Source organism: Talaromyces amestolkiae, assembly GCF_001896365.1.
Source record: "Talaromyces amestolkiae strain CIB chromosome Unknown scaffold2.1, whole genome shotgun sequence".
Lineage (NCBI taxonomy): Eukaryota > Fungi > Ascomycota > Eurotiomycetes > Eurotiales > Trichocomaceae > Talaromyces > Talaromyces amestolkiae.
In genome coordinates, this window is record NW_024468038.1 from 444,050 (window position 1) to 459,880 (window position 15,831).

The following is a 15,831-nucleotide window of genomic DNA, read 5'->3' on the forward strand; positions in this document are numbered from 1 at the left end:
TATCTAACGACGGAAACCACATTAATAAATTTTTTATGATTAGTGAGATAGCACTCCATGCTGTACAGAGTCAGACAGTCTACTATCTGCTCGGTAATACGGTCCAAAAGCAATGACTTATCGCGGCTCCACCAGGCGACGCACCTAGTTTGCCTATGAGGGCGTCGTATTGCCCCCATTCGCCTGTGTTCTCTCCGGTTCCTTGCACTCAGGTACTTTACTCTTAGTATTACTACTTAGTAGTACCTACTTATGTATGTACAACTACTAAGTACGTACAGCTGCACGAACTCGTTTTTGCTTTTTCCAACCTGACCGACTAGGATAATATTATGTAGCATTGATAAATCTGGTACAATTGCAAAAACCAGACCGAGTCAGTCACACGGTGCGCTGCTCGCCATTGGGTGTGTTAGCGCTACTGCCAATAGACATTTCTAATAAATACGTCGTTAATTAACCTTCGTGGATATCAGCTGAATAATAATATTGAAATATACCAATACACAGTCAGATGGACTACAGTACTGTGTAGGTATGCAGAGAAATAGGAAGGCGCAAACGGACGTAAATTACCGTTCTAATACGGCGTACGCAGTACTACATAGTACACTGTATGTATCCCCGCGAAAATGCGTCGATCGTGGTCAGCCATTGGCACGCAAAGCCCACGGCCCAAATTAACKGGATGAAGCCMCTCTCGCTCACTAGCCCTGCCACTAGCCTCTCTCGGACTCATTCTCCTCCCCTCTCGGCCCATCCATCCACGCTCTGCCTCTCACGCCCACGCCCGCGCCCACCTGGCTTGACCTGAATGGAGCTCTCCTCATTCTGCCCTTTCTCACGCCATTACTCACTTTCTTTCTCCTCCCTATACTTTTGAACTTTGGACTTTTTCTCTCCGACCAAACACACTCAAATATTTTTTGCTTCTTGAAACACCTTTGACAGTCCTTCCGCCCCGAGTACGTACTTCTTTCTTCTTTCTACCTACTCAGCCTCTCCCGACACCTTCCACACTCATATCGCCGCCATTGTCACCCACCATTATACCACACCACCACAGCCAACTTTCTTTCGCCTTTCAACTCTCAACGACAAGCCCGACTYCMAAGCCATATCTGACTTGACAGACACTCAACACACGCAATTCACTATATAGGGATCGATCCTATCCATACCTGTATATATATATCGGATCTATATAGCCGCCTGCTGCATTGTCCGGCCTCCTCAGTCAAGCCAGCAACCCGATCTTCGTGTAGGGCTGTGACTGCAGGAATTCGTATATCATGGCCTCGTTTAAGGTACTTCTCCCTCCTATATGCTCCTCAATGTTATGGTATTAAACAAAACAGGAAACCTCCGTCTCCCGCCCCGTCCCGCAAATGGGCACTCCCGTCCGACAACCTCAAGCCCAACGCTCTCACTCGCACTCCATATCCTTGGGTGCCATCAACGCCAACCATCGTGTCACTCGCCGGAAAAGTATGAGCCGCCGGGGAACCGAGTCAACCTCCATTGGCGCCACATCGGGCTTCAGCTCCTACCTCTCCCGCGGAATCCACGCCGCGAGTCCCGACAGCATTGGACGCAAACCCTCGCCTATTTCGATTGATGAGAATGTCGCTGTCGAAGGATCAGGTCATGAGGACAAGCATGTCGCTACCAAGAATCGGAATCGACGAGCCAGCGAAGGCTCGCACCTGGTGCGCGGAGAAGGCAAGCGCGTGTCTACAGAATTACGTTGTGACCAATGTGGCAAGGGATACAAGCACAGCAGTTGTTTGACCAAGCACATGTGCGTATCTCCGACTTCTCTGTCTCCGGTGCTAGTTGGCTGACCTAGTCTCAGGTGGGAACACAATCCGGCGTGGGCTGTTACGTCGAAGCTTTTGATTTCCAAGCACCAGCAAGTGCAGCTGCTCGAGGCTGCTACGGTGTTGGTTGCTATGAACCAAGAAACTGCCGACGCTGCTGCAGAGGTCACAGCGGCGGCGGCGGCGGCGGCAGCGGCATCTATGGAAGCAGAGACTCATGAAATCGAGTCGGACAACTCTTCCGCGTCTCCCGGTGCCTCTTCTGATATCCACGACGGCATCAGCTCTGCAGAGACGACACCGCCGCCAATGGACGAGGACGACATTGAGTTGGAAGACAAGCCATATGGCATTCGCAACTACAACTACAACCTCCCTTCGGCATTCTCCCGATCATACCAGTCTGTTGCATCCAGCTCATATGCTGACAACTCACTGCACTCTCCCGCATTTTCTCATTTCCGCCATTCCAGCATCGACACCCGTCCGTCGACAGCGGAGACTACGGGCATTCACGAGGAAGACAGCGAGGCAAGCGACCTCGCAGCGGCGATCCGACTCTGCAATTTTGGCACTCCTCGCTCGAGTGCCATTGCTGGATCTTCGGACGTCCCACCAGTACCCCCTCTACCCGCTCGGTATCTGAGCCAGCAAAGTGGAATTAGCAACGCTGGCAGCGTGGGCGTGGCCGGATCTACTCCGGCAGTTTTTGGATCGTTTTCACTCGATCCATCGCAATCCTATAAAGTCTCGGATGAGCGAGACGTAAAGATGGGTGACGCAGATCGCGAGTCGAGACACCGTCGCAACAACGACGTCGACTTTGGCAGCCGCCAGATGCACGACGACGATGACGATGGCGTTTTTGGACGTATGGAGGAGTAATCATCCCTCGCTACGATTGAGAGAGGCTGGATTGTTTCAGATCTCTTCCTTTCAAATCGGTCACACCATTTTCTTCTGCTACGACACTGTACGAACCATTTGCTTCCTGTGCCTCTTTGTGCCTGTGCCTTTCTTTTGAATACTTTTTGCGTCATGTTTCTTTTGTCTCTGTGTCTAGCAAAGCATCATCATCATTATCATTGACTAGTGTACTAGTGTCTGTATACGTGTATGTATGGGGATACGAACGTCGTCTTACGACCGACTTGGTTTTACTTTTAGGTAATCGAGTCCTTTTTTTTTCTTTTTGTGCGATAGGCATTTTCAGCGTTGTATTATGATTATCTTATCTGTATACATTGTCCCTTGCCCTCGGGCGCGACTGTACTGTACTGTCAGTCAATTGAATATTATGTTATATCCTATCACCATGCTACAATTATTATTAGCAATATTATCTCCGGACCGAGGCCAGGCTCCAGGGTTCTCAACTCTTACACGTACGTGGATAATCCACGCACTTGCGAATTGCCACTGCCTTGATCCGACTAAATCCGACCAATTTCCTGTTTCATGCATTCAGACAGAACAACAATTTTTCTTTTCTGTCTGTCCACACAAATTATTTTTTTGGGTCAGCAGCTTTCGTCTGGTCTGGGTTTCTTTTCTTTGTGCGAACTGAGAAGTGTGGAGTACAGGAAACAGGTAATGGCTGCTACTCCACAATCCACCACAAAAAGCGTACGAGTGAATAATGGTCACATGGGGCCAGCGCCTAGGAACTGAACTGGACTGGACTGGGGGCTGTGGACAAGTCACGAGTATCCATTTGCTGCTTTGGATCGGTGATAAAGTCATACGGTTGTTTTTTTTTTTTTTTTTTTTTCTGGTTGATTTGACTGGAATGAGGGATAATTAATTGAATGAATGAACGAACGAACAATGGGATTTTGTGGATTTATTATCCTGTCTGTTCGTCTACTCAATTCGTTCCAATTGTCATTCTTTGGTCAGTCCAGACTGAGAGTTGGGGGTCACAAGGCGGAGTTTGCGTGTTTGTGCTCTTACTTTACAGCGGAGAAATTATTCCCCCACAGTTCTGTACACTTTGCTGTACACTCCGTAGTGTATGGGACTGTATTAAAGCACGCAAGGGATGGCTCTTTTACGTACCAGTATTTTGAGAGGGACCCTTTGAAATTCTTAATTTCTTTCTGTGAATTGATTGACCGGATTAGGAATCCTCAACCGAAATGTAACGACAAATCTGGGGAACTCTCAAGTCCGGGGAAATTTCTCAAAGCAGACGCCCAGCCTTTACATGCTGACCGGACCAGGGAAATGGGGTTTTTTTCTGCGTTGGATTTTTTTGTAATTTGACAATGAGTTGGCGATGAGTTGACAATGAGGGGATTAGATACCCTGTACGTACGCAGTAATAACGATACAGGCAATAAAAACATGTACGGGTAAACATGCAGCCAAGTACGCCGTACCAAGCAGTCAAAATACACGTGGGTATCTCCCCGAACATCATCACAAGCATACATGGAACGTCACTTGTCGAAGAACGACTCGTCACCCTGTTGTGAGGACTGCTGTATAGCTTCGCACCCACGATTCTCGCGCATCTCACGCAGTCTGCGTCGTTGTCGTTGACCCATCCGATTCTTTCGACGACGACCGCTTGGCTGCTCTGTCTGCGGTGACTCTGTCGGACTTTGAGGGGAGGCTTGCACCTCGACCCTTGTTGTTGCTGTTGCTGTTGCTGCAGACGGCGTCCTTGGAGCTAGGATTGTTGGTTGAATGGATGTCGAAATGTCATATCCATCGTTTTGACCTGACTCGACAATTGGTGGCTCAGGCTGACTCCCCGCGCCGGTAAATTTGGCGACAGGGGCGCCCTCGGCGTGGATATCTACCATGGCTGAGGGCTCGGCTGTCTTCTTGATAGAGACGGATGGCATAGATTCTGACGGGATGGAGGCCTGCGGCTCGCCGAGATCACGATCTGAGGCGCCCTCGACGCGGATATCTACCGTAGTCGAGGGATATATGACATGCTCTCGTCGCCCTAGATTCGTATCTGAAGGATCCCCGGCGTGGATATCTACCATGGGCGGTGTTCTGATTATGCCAAGGACGGCGGGTCTCGATGGAAGGCGTTGCGGACGTGGATGTCTAGCTGACTTCGGGATGGATCGCCTTTTACGCTCTGAAGGCCTCTCGACGTGGAGATTCGGTACCACGGTCAAGCTATGATCAGAAACACGTATGACTGTCGAGCGGCCACCGCTGTCTGATTGTCGAGTCAGAAAATGAACATTTCTTGGCACTGCAGGACCCTTGTCGTCGTTCCCGTTTCCAGAATCGGAATCCGACCTCTTCCTTTTCGAAGATTCATCGATTGGCAATTGTGGCACCACAATCGAGCGCTCAGCGGAAGAAGCGCGCGGAATAGCGCCGTACGTTGATTCGAATTCCGATTTTGGCATCGTCCACCGCTTGAACGAGAATAGGGTTGGCGCTGCCGCAGATGGAGAGTCCTCCAATACGTAGAGATGCTCTAGGATTTGGATCTGTGCCTCGCTGCTACTGCTGCTTCTTATCTCAGATTGCTTCGATGTCGATTCGAGACCACCCAGAACCCCCTTCAGATACAAATCCTCCGTCTTGTCGAGCACGATCTTGGCCTTGCTGAGATCCTCCAAGGAATTCAATGCCCTCGCCTTCGCCTCATCCGCTCGTCGATTGAGTTTTGCCAATTTCCTTTCCCACAAAAGATAAATCACTAAATGGTACGCCGCAAGCACCGAAAGCACCAGCCCAAGAAACAAGGGTAAACCATCATTGGAATTAGTCAGTTCCTCCGTATCAAATGCCTCACCCGCATCATTATAAACCGCGCTTCCACTTTCATGATCTGGAAATGGAGGAGGAAAACGAGGAGGATGGACCTTGAACGGAGTCAATAGACTAAGTGAATTCTCAAGCTGGTTTATGGTCGCTAGTGACGAGTCACTTGGAATTACGATGAATTCCTTTGTCCCGTTCCAGATGTTGCTGTTGCTGCTGCTCGGCGTAGGAAGATATACGACCAGAGGAAGCGAGGAAAAGGAACGACTGAGGACGCGTCCAGCATCTTTTGTCGAAAGTTGAAGCCAGTCGCTGAAATCCTTGAAGTAGTCTTGCGAGATTGCACTAGCAGAGTAGAAGAGTGCGATGGACGGCTCTTGGAGTGCTTCTATCCAGGGGAAAAAGAGACCGGTTAGTGCGATGGCACAGATGCCATAGAGAGGGAAGATCAGCATGTTGACGAATTTGGCTTTCCTAAGGCAGAGAAGCAGATGAATAAAAGGTTTGACTTGATGACGAGCTCGATAGTCAATATTTCGCTTTCGCTGGAAAGATGTGCCTGATGAGGAATGTGGTGGGAGATAGATGGAGACGAAAAAGAAGAAAAGAGCCAGGAGGAAAAGATATAGAGGGGTTGGTATACCCCGAGGACACTCCTTACAAACGGTAGGAAGATTTTATTAATCCATACTACGCCCAGCAAGGTTGCCCAGTGGCTTGTGATTTTGAGGTTGGCGGACTTTCCCAGTGATACTGAGGTAGAGCGGAAGGKAAATGGGGGTCAGTCCAGAGGTGCTGAATGTTTGCGGTTCCCTTTATGTGTGTCAAGTAACAAAGGAGGATATGTTTTGAGTGACGTAGAAAGCAAATGAACGGATGGGTAGGTGTGAAGCTATCCATTGTCTCGACACTTCCGCTTAGGAACGCCGACGACTATCTTCATTCAGACGCCATATTGTTTGTAGCCACCAATGCAGAGATCCTCCTCGGTGGCCTCTAGATGCAAATTCGACGATGTCTTATACCCTATGACAAACGTCGACTACTCAAAAAATCATTGACTTGAGAAATAACATTTTGAAACGGACGTCAAGCCCATCGTCAGTCTATGTTCAAGGAAACAAAATAAATTGAAAGCTTTTAACCATCAAGTAAAACACAAAAGAAACCCATAACGCCATGCCGTCGTCAAATAAGAGACAGTAACAGAGAATGACCGTTCATACACTCTATTCCGTCGTATATCAGTCCACGTCCATCTCCTCCTCCACGCCTCCATCCACCAACACTCTGGCCTTCTTCTTCTGTCTTGGTCTCTCCTCTCCAAACACCGTACCAACAGCCTTCTCTTTCTCCGCTGATGTAGCACCCAACGGCACGTTCTGTTCCTGCATTTCCCGCAATTCCTTGCGGATAAGGTGCTCTCCCTGTGCAACCACTCTGCGATCTTCCTCGCGTTGACGTTCGCGCGCCAATTTGCCAGCCAATCTCTTCTTTGTGAATACGCGCTCGCGGCGTTGGCGGATCTCTTCGACTCTTTCCATCGCCTTGATGGTGGCGGCGACCAGGTTGCGGTCGTATTTGACGGGAACGTTGCGCTTTTGAGCGAATTGAGACAGAAGGAGCGAGGAGTCGACGATCATTTCCTTGCCGCGGAGGGCACGGTGAGTCTTGGTCCATTTCACCTTTCTGGGCTGGCGTTTCATTTTGAAGTTCTACCTAGCCGTTAGACAGAACGTTTCAGCTAGAATGTAGAAGAGACTAACCTTCTCGCACTTGCTTCGACAGAAGCGGAAAGCCCGGGCGTCATTTCGGACAAATGTGATTCCTTTGGAAGGATATACGCTGTGCTGCGATTAGTGAAAAATTGCGAACGTGGATATATTGTGGTGTCGACGTACGGACGAGAACAAAAACTGCACACTTCCACCCTGTATTATTTGTAAGTAAGTATTTCTCATTTCGTAACTCAGCGGATTGACATACCTCATCTTGAATGATTTCTCTTGGTATGAGTTCTTAAAACGACTGTAATCGTTAATGTTTGGAGTCGTCGAGGAAGCAAATTCGACTTTAGAAAATTATGTGGGGCGGCATACGCTAAGCTGTATTAGGTATGGTGGGAGTATATCGCCGCTAGTGCCAAGACCGACTTGATCAATTTTACATCTCCCTGGCGATTCTCTCCGATATCGAGGTTTCGAGCATCAACATCTTCATCAGTTGTCGCGGGGTTTCATTCAGAGAATTAAAGAAAATGGCGTCTGCTTTTCTTGTTGGTCTTGGATTGGCCACTTCCGCTTTTCTGGTGAGTGAGCGCAACTTCGCTGCTATCGGTTGCGTCAAGTACTGACATGCAATCAGGGCCGTGCCGGATATGTCGCGCTACAACGTTATCGAGGAGGTGTGAATAAGGTTGGCCGCGCTTTTTACAAGGGGTATGTTACAGAAATAAACTGCCGTGGTTGAACCGGAGACTGACTCTTATGTTGCAGTGGCTTCGAACCCAAAATGACTCGTCGCGAGGCTTCGTTGATCCTGGAACTATCGTATGGCCTTCACTTCAAGTCATTCCAAGTACATAGACTAACGGGATATTTTATAGAGAGCGAACATTGACCAAGGACAAGGTGCGCAAGAATCATCGACAGCTCATGCTCCTCAACCACCCCGATCGAGGCGGAAGCCCTTATCTAGCCACGAAGATCAACGAGGCGAAGGAACTGCTCGACAAGACTCTCTGAGAGAACGGATTTGCGACATTTGGATCTATGCGCAATATACTCGGCCGGCAGATACAACACGGCTCAACGAAAGCCTCGTCGTTTGGCATTGTCTTTCGTAATATATACTTGATTGTACATTGGATTGCATAGCATGGCGTTTTTTCTTTGTTTGATGATATATCAGATGTATGATATTTGGTGACAGTCTCGCCGCTCTTCTACTCAAGTACTATGTATATTGTTCAAGTGGTCTGTAATTGTCGATCTATCACGATATCGTTCGAGCTTCACAGACGCACGATGACATGGCCGTTCGAATCTGGCCATATATATTTCTTACCGAGACAGTAGTTACACGTGATAGGCACTCATAGTGGCTCATATGGCACCCTCGTATTCACGGACTGTTCAGAGTAAAGGATCGGCCAAAAAGGAACTTTTCAAGCCCGGGTCGTCCGTAGAACCCGAGACCTTATCGATTACCGCGCCAAGATGCAATGACTAATATGGATCGCCCAATCAGTGGGCTGCGCGTACGACATCGTGATTTCGGCGGACGAAAACACCGCGAATTCCGCCTGCGCCACAGTTTTAACCTTCTTTTCTGGTCGCTTTCTCCATGAAGAAAGCGAGAGAATTAGGCATCGCTGAGCTGAGCTGAGCAAACCTAGGCTTCCGAATTTTCTCTGTGCAACTAGCAGTACTACGTACCATTCCCTTCATGGCCTGTCGATCCACACCAAGCGTTCTTTGGGCATTGGTCATCCTGCTGCTCCCCCGCTAAAGCCTTAGTCACTCACAATTGCAACCGCCTCGAACTTCAGATAGGGACCTCCCTGTAACCACCTCTTCTGATCGAACTGACAGTGCTGCTCTCCTACCTCCCATTCGTCCACGTCTGCTGATGTGAGCACCTCCCGTTACATGTCTCGCAGAGAGGTCGAGTTTCGTTCCGAAAGTGGCGTTGAAATTTTGAACTTCCTGTGATACTCGACGTCATCTGACAGGTCGACCTACGTACCGAAATAACACCCCCTTATTTTGATATTCGCGCAACATGGAGAGCTTCGCAGACGATTCACAAGATGGGCTAGGATACGAGATGCCGCCGCAGATATATCCCAACTATGGGATGGCGGGCGGGAGTCCGTTCAATGCCAGCCACGCAGGTCAAGCGATTCAGGATGACGAGAGAGACGGGGACCCAAAAAGGAGGAGGATAGCAAGGGTGCGTTTATCGATGATGTCCAGGTTCTAGGGCATCAGACTGATGACGAGGTTTATACAGGCTTGCGATATGTGTCGCAAGAAAAAGATCAAATGCGATGGCAAGATGCCCAAATGCTCCCATTGCATCAATTACAAGACGGAATGCATATTCACACAGGTTGAAAAGAAGAGGAATCCTCCCAAAGGGTATGTCTACCTTGCAACAATATTTTCAAAATCGCATGGCGACTGACGAGTGCAGCGCCAAATATATCGAAGGATTAGAAAATCGAATGAGGAGATTAGAGGGGCTGTTGAAGATGGCAGGTATAGCGGACAGCGAGACTGATATCCCTTCAATTGAGCGCCGCCTGCAACAGGCCCAACACAATGATCTCAATGGGTTTTCTGGTGCTACTGCCGCCGCTCGCTCATCGATTGAAAATGCCGGCAAATCACGCACAGGCTCATTACAATCTACTCCGCCACAAGACTCAAATTCAAGTCCTAGGGTGGCCGACTCACCTGTTTCACAAGAGGACAAGGAGCACGACGTCGAGGCATTGTCGGATATGATGTGTTCCCTTGTTACCAACAATTGCGGAGAAACCAGGTATATCGGTAAGTTTTGCATATCTTACGATGTTCTTTTTCACATTGTACCAACACTGATAATTGGCAGGCTCCTCCTCCGGCTTTTCAATATTCTCACCCCGCGGCATTCAATGGGTTAATGAAAAGACGGGTGACACATCATTCCACGATATGATACAGGCCGCCTATGTTGACGACAATAAATGGCTATATTGGAAACCGGAGATATTTAGTGATATCTTTGCCCGACGAGTTTTCAAGCCATTGCCTCCAAAGGAAGAGGCCATGTCGTTATTCCGAGACTTTTTCGATAACTTCAATGCTCTCCTTCCTCTGTTTCACGAACCCACTTTCATGCATCTTGTTGAACGACAATATTCACGAGATCCTTACGAAGGTTCAGGGTGGTGGGCTAGTATCAATATTGTACTAGCTATCTCACACAGACTTCGTGTGATGAGTCACCTTGTTCCTCAAGAAGAGGATAAGAAGGCCTGGCTTTACCTTAAAAACGCAATGGGTGTCTTGACAGAGCTTACAATGCGTAATACGGATCTCCTAAGTGTCCAAGCTCTCCTGGGAATGGTGCGTTTCTACATTCAGCATATGTATTCCTTGCTAACCACTCTGTAGTCTCTGTTCTTGCAAGGCACTCCCAATCCACAGCCATCATTTTTCCTGGTGGCAGCTGCCATCAGACTCTCACACAGTATTGGGTTGCACAAACGAGGCTCACTATTCAACCTGAACCCAGTAGAAGTGGAGCAGCGTAAAAGAGTCTTTTGGATCGCTTACTTATTGGACAAAGAGTGCGTATAACCACGCAGCCACCGTTAAACACGTTCTAATGTATGTCATATAGTATCTGCCTCCGATCTGGGAGACCTCCGGTACAAGACGATGACGACATGAACGTTGAGCTTCCCAGTGAAATACCTCCTGATAACGTTGGCCTCATTCCCCTGGTGACTGGCGAAGGCCAATTCAACATCTTCAGGGTAATGTGTCGATTCGCCATCATCCAAAGCAGAGTGTACAAAAGACTATACTCAACCAAGGCCGCTAAACAGTCTGACGGCGAGATTCTGAATACAATTGGCGAACTTGACAAGGAACTAGAAGAGTGGAAGGATAGTATACCGCTCGACTATCGCCCTGAAAATGAGATCAAGACAACACACACACCCCTGATACTGCATGTGATGATCTTACACTTTGCATACTACAACTGCCTGACTACGATACATAGAATGGCAGTGCACCACGGCTACTGGACTAGCCGCTTGTCCAACTATGCTATACAAGGATTGAATGCAAGGCCATTAAATCCCAGAGTCTTCTCTTCTGCCAATATCTGCGTTTCCGCTGCAAGAGCATCAATCAATTTGATAAAATATATTCCCCAAGGCGATTTCGCCTGCGTATGGTAAGCGACATCACACTACTGTCTTATACACTTGTACTGACTTTACCAAGGCTCGTCCTATATTACCCAGTCTCTGCTCTTGTTACGCTGTTTGCGAATATCTTGCAAAACCCACAGGATGCCCGTGCTCGTTCAGATATCAAATCAATGAATGTTGTGGTCAACTTTCTTTCAATGTTGGGCTCAGACGAATCTAATGGCAGCGTCAGACGGATGCTGAGTGTCTGCGCGGAATTCGAGAGAATTACCAGAGTGGTGGTCGACAGGGCCGAGAAAGAAGCGCTCTCAAGACGAAAACGCAAAGTTGCCACGGAGGATATGAACGTGAACAACACCCAGAGAGCCGACACGTCGAATAGATCAGGCCCTACAGCTAGCTCAGAAAATTTCATGGATGCCACTGCATTCTCACCTGGAGAACAGCAACAACAACAAGGCACTCCATCAGGCACGCTACCTACGACCCAACCCTCAATAGGGGTCGAATCGCGCAACCCTAGCGATATGATGTCTAGCACCTTTGGCGATCTGAATGCGAACATGCCAGTATTCAACCCCGAAGTTTCCTTTGCAGATCAGCCGAATTTGCACTCTAGCGCCACAGCAACCACCACTTCACCTTCTGATAACCAGTTCTATCCTTTCCAGCCATCATTCGTACCTCAAGATCTGTGGCAGATGCCAATGACGCTAGAATGGGATTGGGCAGACTTCTCTACGATGAATTTACCAAATATGGATCAACCGGATATGTTCCAAGCTACTATGCATAATGGGATGTAATCAATATCTTTTCCCGACATGTGAAACGGTTCTGCTCGCTAGATGAGAAGGAAGGAGTTTGGCGTTTGGAAAGAAGATGATATCAACTGTTTTCTGCGGATGTTTTATACTCGTCTAGCGGTAGACTTTATTCTTGTATTATTGTTGCTTTGTACATTATTTCAAATCTCCTATGGATACTTTGGTGGTATCTCCCCTCTTGAGGCCCCTATCTGATGGATTCCTGTCCTACAATGCCCTCAACCTATAATTTTCGAATACATGGCTTTCCACTCTAGGGCGATTTACATGCCTAGGTATATATTGAATAATCAAGCAGTACATGTATGATTCTAAACAAGATATATACTGCTTGGCTTATAGAGATCTCGGCCCGCGTTTGGCCGGAAAGATGACTAAGCGGCCGAAATAGGCCTGGAAAAAAGCATTATTAAGGCTAGCCGATTTGTGGCTGTCACCATACCTGGGGAGATCCACGACGACCTCATCACATTCTACCCGACACTCTATCACGAAAGAAGCTTTGCAAGGAGACCAATCATCCGGTGGTCCATCCTGAAGCTTTGCTTCAACATCATTCGCTCGACAAGATCTGACATATCGCCTCCGATAGCTTCTCCCCTCATCTGATTGCTAGAAGGCGAACGATCCTGCGTCGGCCATTTCAGGCTCCGCGATATTCCATCAAGATGGCCACTCTTTTACGACGGCCTGCAAATATCGCACGGTATTCCCGGAGTGCCGCAGAACTCTTCACGACCTCGAGATCGACATATTCGCACCACACAAGACCGCAATTATGGTCATTAATAAGCGCTCGTCAGGCACGATCGTACGCCTCCATCAACCCCGGGGACCCGAAACGGCCAGATGATGACAAGGATAAGAACAAGAAGAAGATTCAGAAGAGTAAGGATGAGGAGTTGGCGGAGTTCTTCGAGTCACTTAAGAAGAATGGACCTCAGGCCAAGAAGACGTTCAACAGCGCAGCCGATGAGCAGGAATTCCTTCAACAATCCGTCCAGTTTATCAACAAGTTGATTTCGGAGAGCGGGCTGCCACAGCGAGAGGCGGAGCTTCTTCGTCTTGTCCAGACTTTGTTGAAAGAAGCCAAGTATATGCCACCTGAGATGGAGGAGTTTTTCAGAAAACATGTGGATCAGAAGCAACCCATGACGCTGGAAGATTGGGACAAGTTCTCCAAGTTTTGGCTACAGCATATCGGCGAGGAGAATGTACGCGCTGCCGAATTCGCGAAGCTCTCGCCCGACGAAATCAAAGCTTTGTTCAAGAAACTGTCCGAAGAGAAACCCGAGGGAGCATTTACATGGGGTGCACAGCAGCAGAAAAAGACCAATGGCCAGCAGGGCCAGAAGCCGAAAGATGACAAAGACCAAAAGGGCGGGCCTAAAGTATACGAGTTCAAATTCGACCCCAGCAGCTTTCTTGTGACTTCCATTATTTCCTATATGCTATACACCACTCTCTTTCCCGGCGAGGCTAGCAGAGATATCACATGGCAGGAATTCCGATCGAATTTCTTTGACAAGGGTCTGGTCGAGAAATTGACTGTCATGAATCGCTCTCGAGTGCGAGTTGACCTGAACCGAGAAGCTGTCTCAGGCGACTCGCCGGATTCGCAGAATTCACAGCGCCACGTCCACTACTACTTCAATATCGGCTCSGTTGATTCCTTTGAGCGCAAGTTGGAGGAAGCTCACAACGAATTGGGCATTCCTAGCTCACAGCGTGTGCCAGTGGCCTATGTTGATGAGGTTCCATGGCTCGCCACTGCTTTGTCCTTTGGACCTACTCTATTGTTGATCGGATTTGTCTTTTACTTTTCGAGGAGAGCAGGTGGTGGCGCCGGTGGTCAGAGCAGCATTTTTGGAATTGGCAAGAGTCGAGCAAGACGGTTCAACCACGAGACTGACGTCAAGATTAAATTTGCTGATGTCGCGGGTATGGACGAGGCTAAGATGGAGATCATGGAGTTTGTTAGCTTCTTGAAGGAAGCAGAGAAGTTCCAGAGACTTGGTGCAAAAATCCCTCGTGGTGCCATTTTGTCTGGACCGCCAGGTACTGGTAAGACATTGCTCGCCAAGGCCACCGCTGGTGAATCTGGTGTACCTTTCTTCAGTGTCAGTGGATCTGAGTTCGTTGAGATGTTTGTCGGCGTTGGTCCCTCTCGAGTGCGCGACTTATTCGCCAATGCTCGAAAGAATACACCGTGCATTATCTTCATCGATGAAATCGATGCCATCGGTAAATCACGATCCAAGCAGAACTTTGGCGGTGGCAACGACGAGCGTGAGAGCACACTAAATCAAATCCTGACCGAGATGGACGGTTTCAACACTTCTGAGCAAGTCGTCGTTTTAGCTGGTACCAACAGGCCTGATGTCCTCGATAAGGCTCTGATGCGTCCGGGCCGCTTCGACAGACATATCGCTATCGACCGACCAACAATGAAGGGAAGAGAGCAGATTTTCCGAGTCCATTTGAAGAAGATTCTTACAAAGGAGGATATGGACTATCTTTGCGGACGTCTTGCTGCTTTGACACCGGGATTCGCCGGTGCTGATATTGCCAACTGTGTCAATGAGGCTGCTTTGGTTGGTACGTGTTCCTTGACTTTGATTTCAGTTTTGTCTACTTCGCAAGCTAACTTGTTACAGCTGCTCGTGAACAAGCCGAGAGTGTCAAGATGAAGCATTTTGAACAAGCCATTGAGCGTGTGATTGGAGGTTTAGAGAAAAAGTCTCTCGTCCTCTCTCCCGACGAGAAGCGCACAGTAGCCTACCATGAAGCCGGCCACGCGATCTGCGGCTGGTACCTGAAATGGGCCGACCCTCTACTCAAGGTCTCCATCATTCCCCGTGGACAAGGCGCGTTGGGATACGCGCAATATCTCCCATCCAGTGAAAACTACTTGATGTCCGTCAATCAACTCATGGACCGCATGGCCATGACCCTCGGCGGTCGTGTCAGCGAAGAACTCCACTTTGACACCGTCACCAGCGGTGCATCTGACGACTTCAATAAAGTAACCCGCATGGCCAGCGCTATGGTCACCAAATTCGGCATGTCTAAGGCCATTGGCCCCTTGCATTTCGAGGAAGATCAACAACAGCTTCACAAACCCTTCTCCGAGGAAACAGCACGAAACATCGACCTCGAGATCCGCCGTATAGTCGACGAGGCTTACAAACGCTGCACAGATCTGTTGACGGAGAAGAAGAAGGAAGTCGGTCTTGTGGCGGAGGAACTGTTGTCCAAGGAAGTCCTATCTCGCGACGATATGGTTCGTCTGCTCGGTCCGCGACCGTTCCCGGATACCGGCGAATTCACGAAGTATTTCGGTGGAGGTACAATCGCACCACCTGAGCCTCCTGTATCCGATGAGGGTATCACAGGCAAAGATGGCCGTGATGAGACCCCTCTCCCTACCTAGGAAGCTCTTATTTCTCTGAATGTAAATCCTCTCATGTCTCTTTTCTTCCCCTTCTCATGTACAATAAGATCTTGACCC

At 48.7% G+C, this 15,831-nt stretch overlaps 6 protein-coding genes across 6 annotated transcripts; 4 read left to right on the forward strand and 2 right to left on the reverse strand.

Annotated features, from left to right (window-relative positions):
- Nucleotides 1-1,388: 1,388 nt before the first annotated feature.
- BHQ10_001441 (uncharacterized protein) lies at nucleotides 1,389-2,705 on the forward strand (the record flags this gene model as incomplete). The annotated part of the gene is made up of 2 exons (XM_040873478.1): nucleotides 1,389-1,801; nucleotides 1,856-2,705. The coding sequence occupies 2 exons, from the start codon at nucleotides 1,389-1,391 to the stop codon at nucleotides 2,703-2,705; spliced, it is 1,263 nt and encodes a 420-aa protein (XP_040729946.1).
- A 1,556-nt stretch (nucleotides 2,706-4,261) lies between these two features.
- On the reverse strand, nucleotides 4,262-6,016 carry BHQ10_001442 (uncharacterized protein; the record flags this gene model as incomplete). Its single annotated transcript, XM_040873479.1, has 1 exon — nucleotides 4,262-6,016. One exon carries the CDS (start codon nucleotides 6,014-6,016, stop codon nucleotides 4,262-4,264), a length of 1,755 nt encoding a protein of 584 aa, XP_040729947.1.
- Nucleotides 6,017-6,805: 789 nt separating this feature from the next.
- Nucleotides 6,806-7,552, reverse strand: BHQ10_001443 (uncharacterized protein; the record flags this gene model as incomplete). Its single annotated transcript, XM_040873480.1, has 3 exons — nucleotides 6,806-7,276; nucleotides 7,328-7,406; nucleotides 7,548-7,552. 3 exons carry the CDS (start codon nucleotides 7,550-7,552, stop codon nucleotides 6,806-6,808), a joined length of 555 nt encoding a protein of 184 aa, XP_040729948.1.
- A 266-nt stretch (nucleotides 7,553-7,818) lies between these two features.
- BHQ10_001444 (uncharacterized protein) lies at nucleotides 7,819-8,305 on the forward strand (the record flags this gene model as incomplete). Its single annotated transcript, XM_040873481.1, has 4 exons — nucleotides 7,819-7,869; nucleotides 7,926-7,999; nucleotides 8,057-8,110; nucleotides 8,167-8,305. The coding sequence occupies 4 exons, from the start codon at nucleotides 7,819-7,821 to the stop codon at nucleotides 8,303-8,305; spliced, it is 318 nt and encodes a 105-aa protein (XP_040729949.1).
- Nucleotides 8,306-9,344: 1,039 nt separating this feature from the next.
- BHQ10_001445 (uncharacterized protein) lies at nucleotides 9,345-12,299 on the forward strand (the record flags this gene model as incomplete). Its single annotated transcript, XM_040873482.1, has 7 exons — nucleotides 9,345-9,515; nucleotides 9,576-9,703; nucleotides 9,759-10,117; nucleotides 10,179-10,675; nucleotides 10,724-10,899; nucleotides 10,953-11,516; nucleotides 11,567-12,299. 7 exons carry the CDS (start codon nucleotides 9,345-9,347, stop codon nucleotides 12,297-12,299), a joined length of 2,628 nt encoding a protein of 875 aa, XP_040729950.1.
- Nucleotides 12,300-12,988: 689 nt separating this feature from the next.
- Nucleotides 12,989-15,753, forward strand: BHQ10_001446 (uncharacterized protein; the record flags this gene model as incomplete). The annotated part of the gene is made up of 2 exons (XM_040873483.1): nucleotides 12,989-14,918; nucleotides 14,978-15,753. 2 exons carry the CDS (start codon nucleotides 12,989-12,991, stop codon nucleotides 15,751-15,753), a joined length of 2,706 nt encoding a protein of 901 aa, XP_040729951.1.
- Between the last annotated feature and the right edge of the window lie 78 nt (nucleotides 15,754-15,831).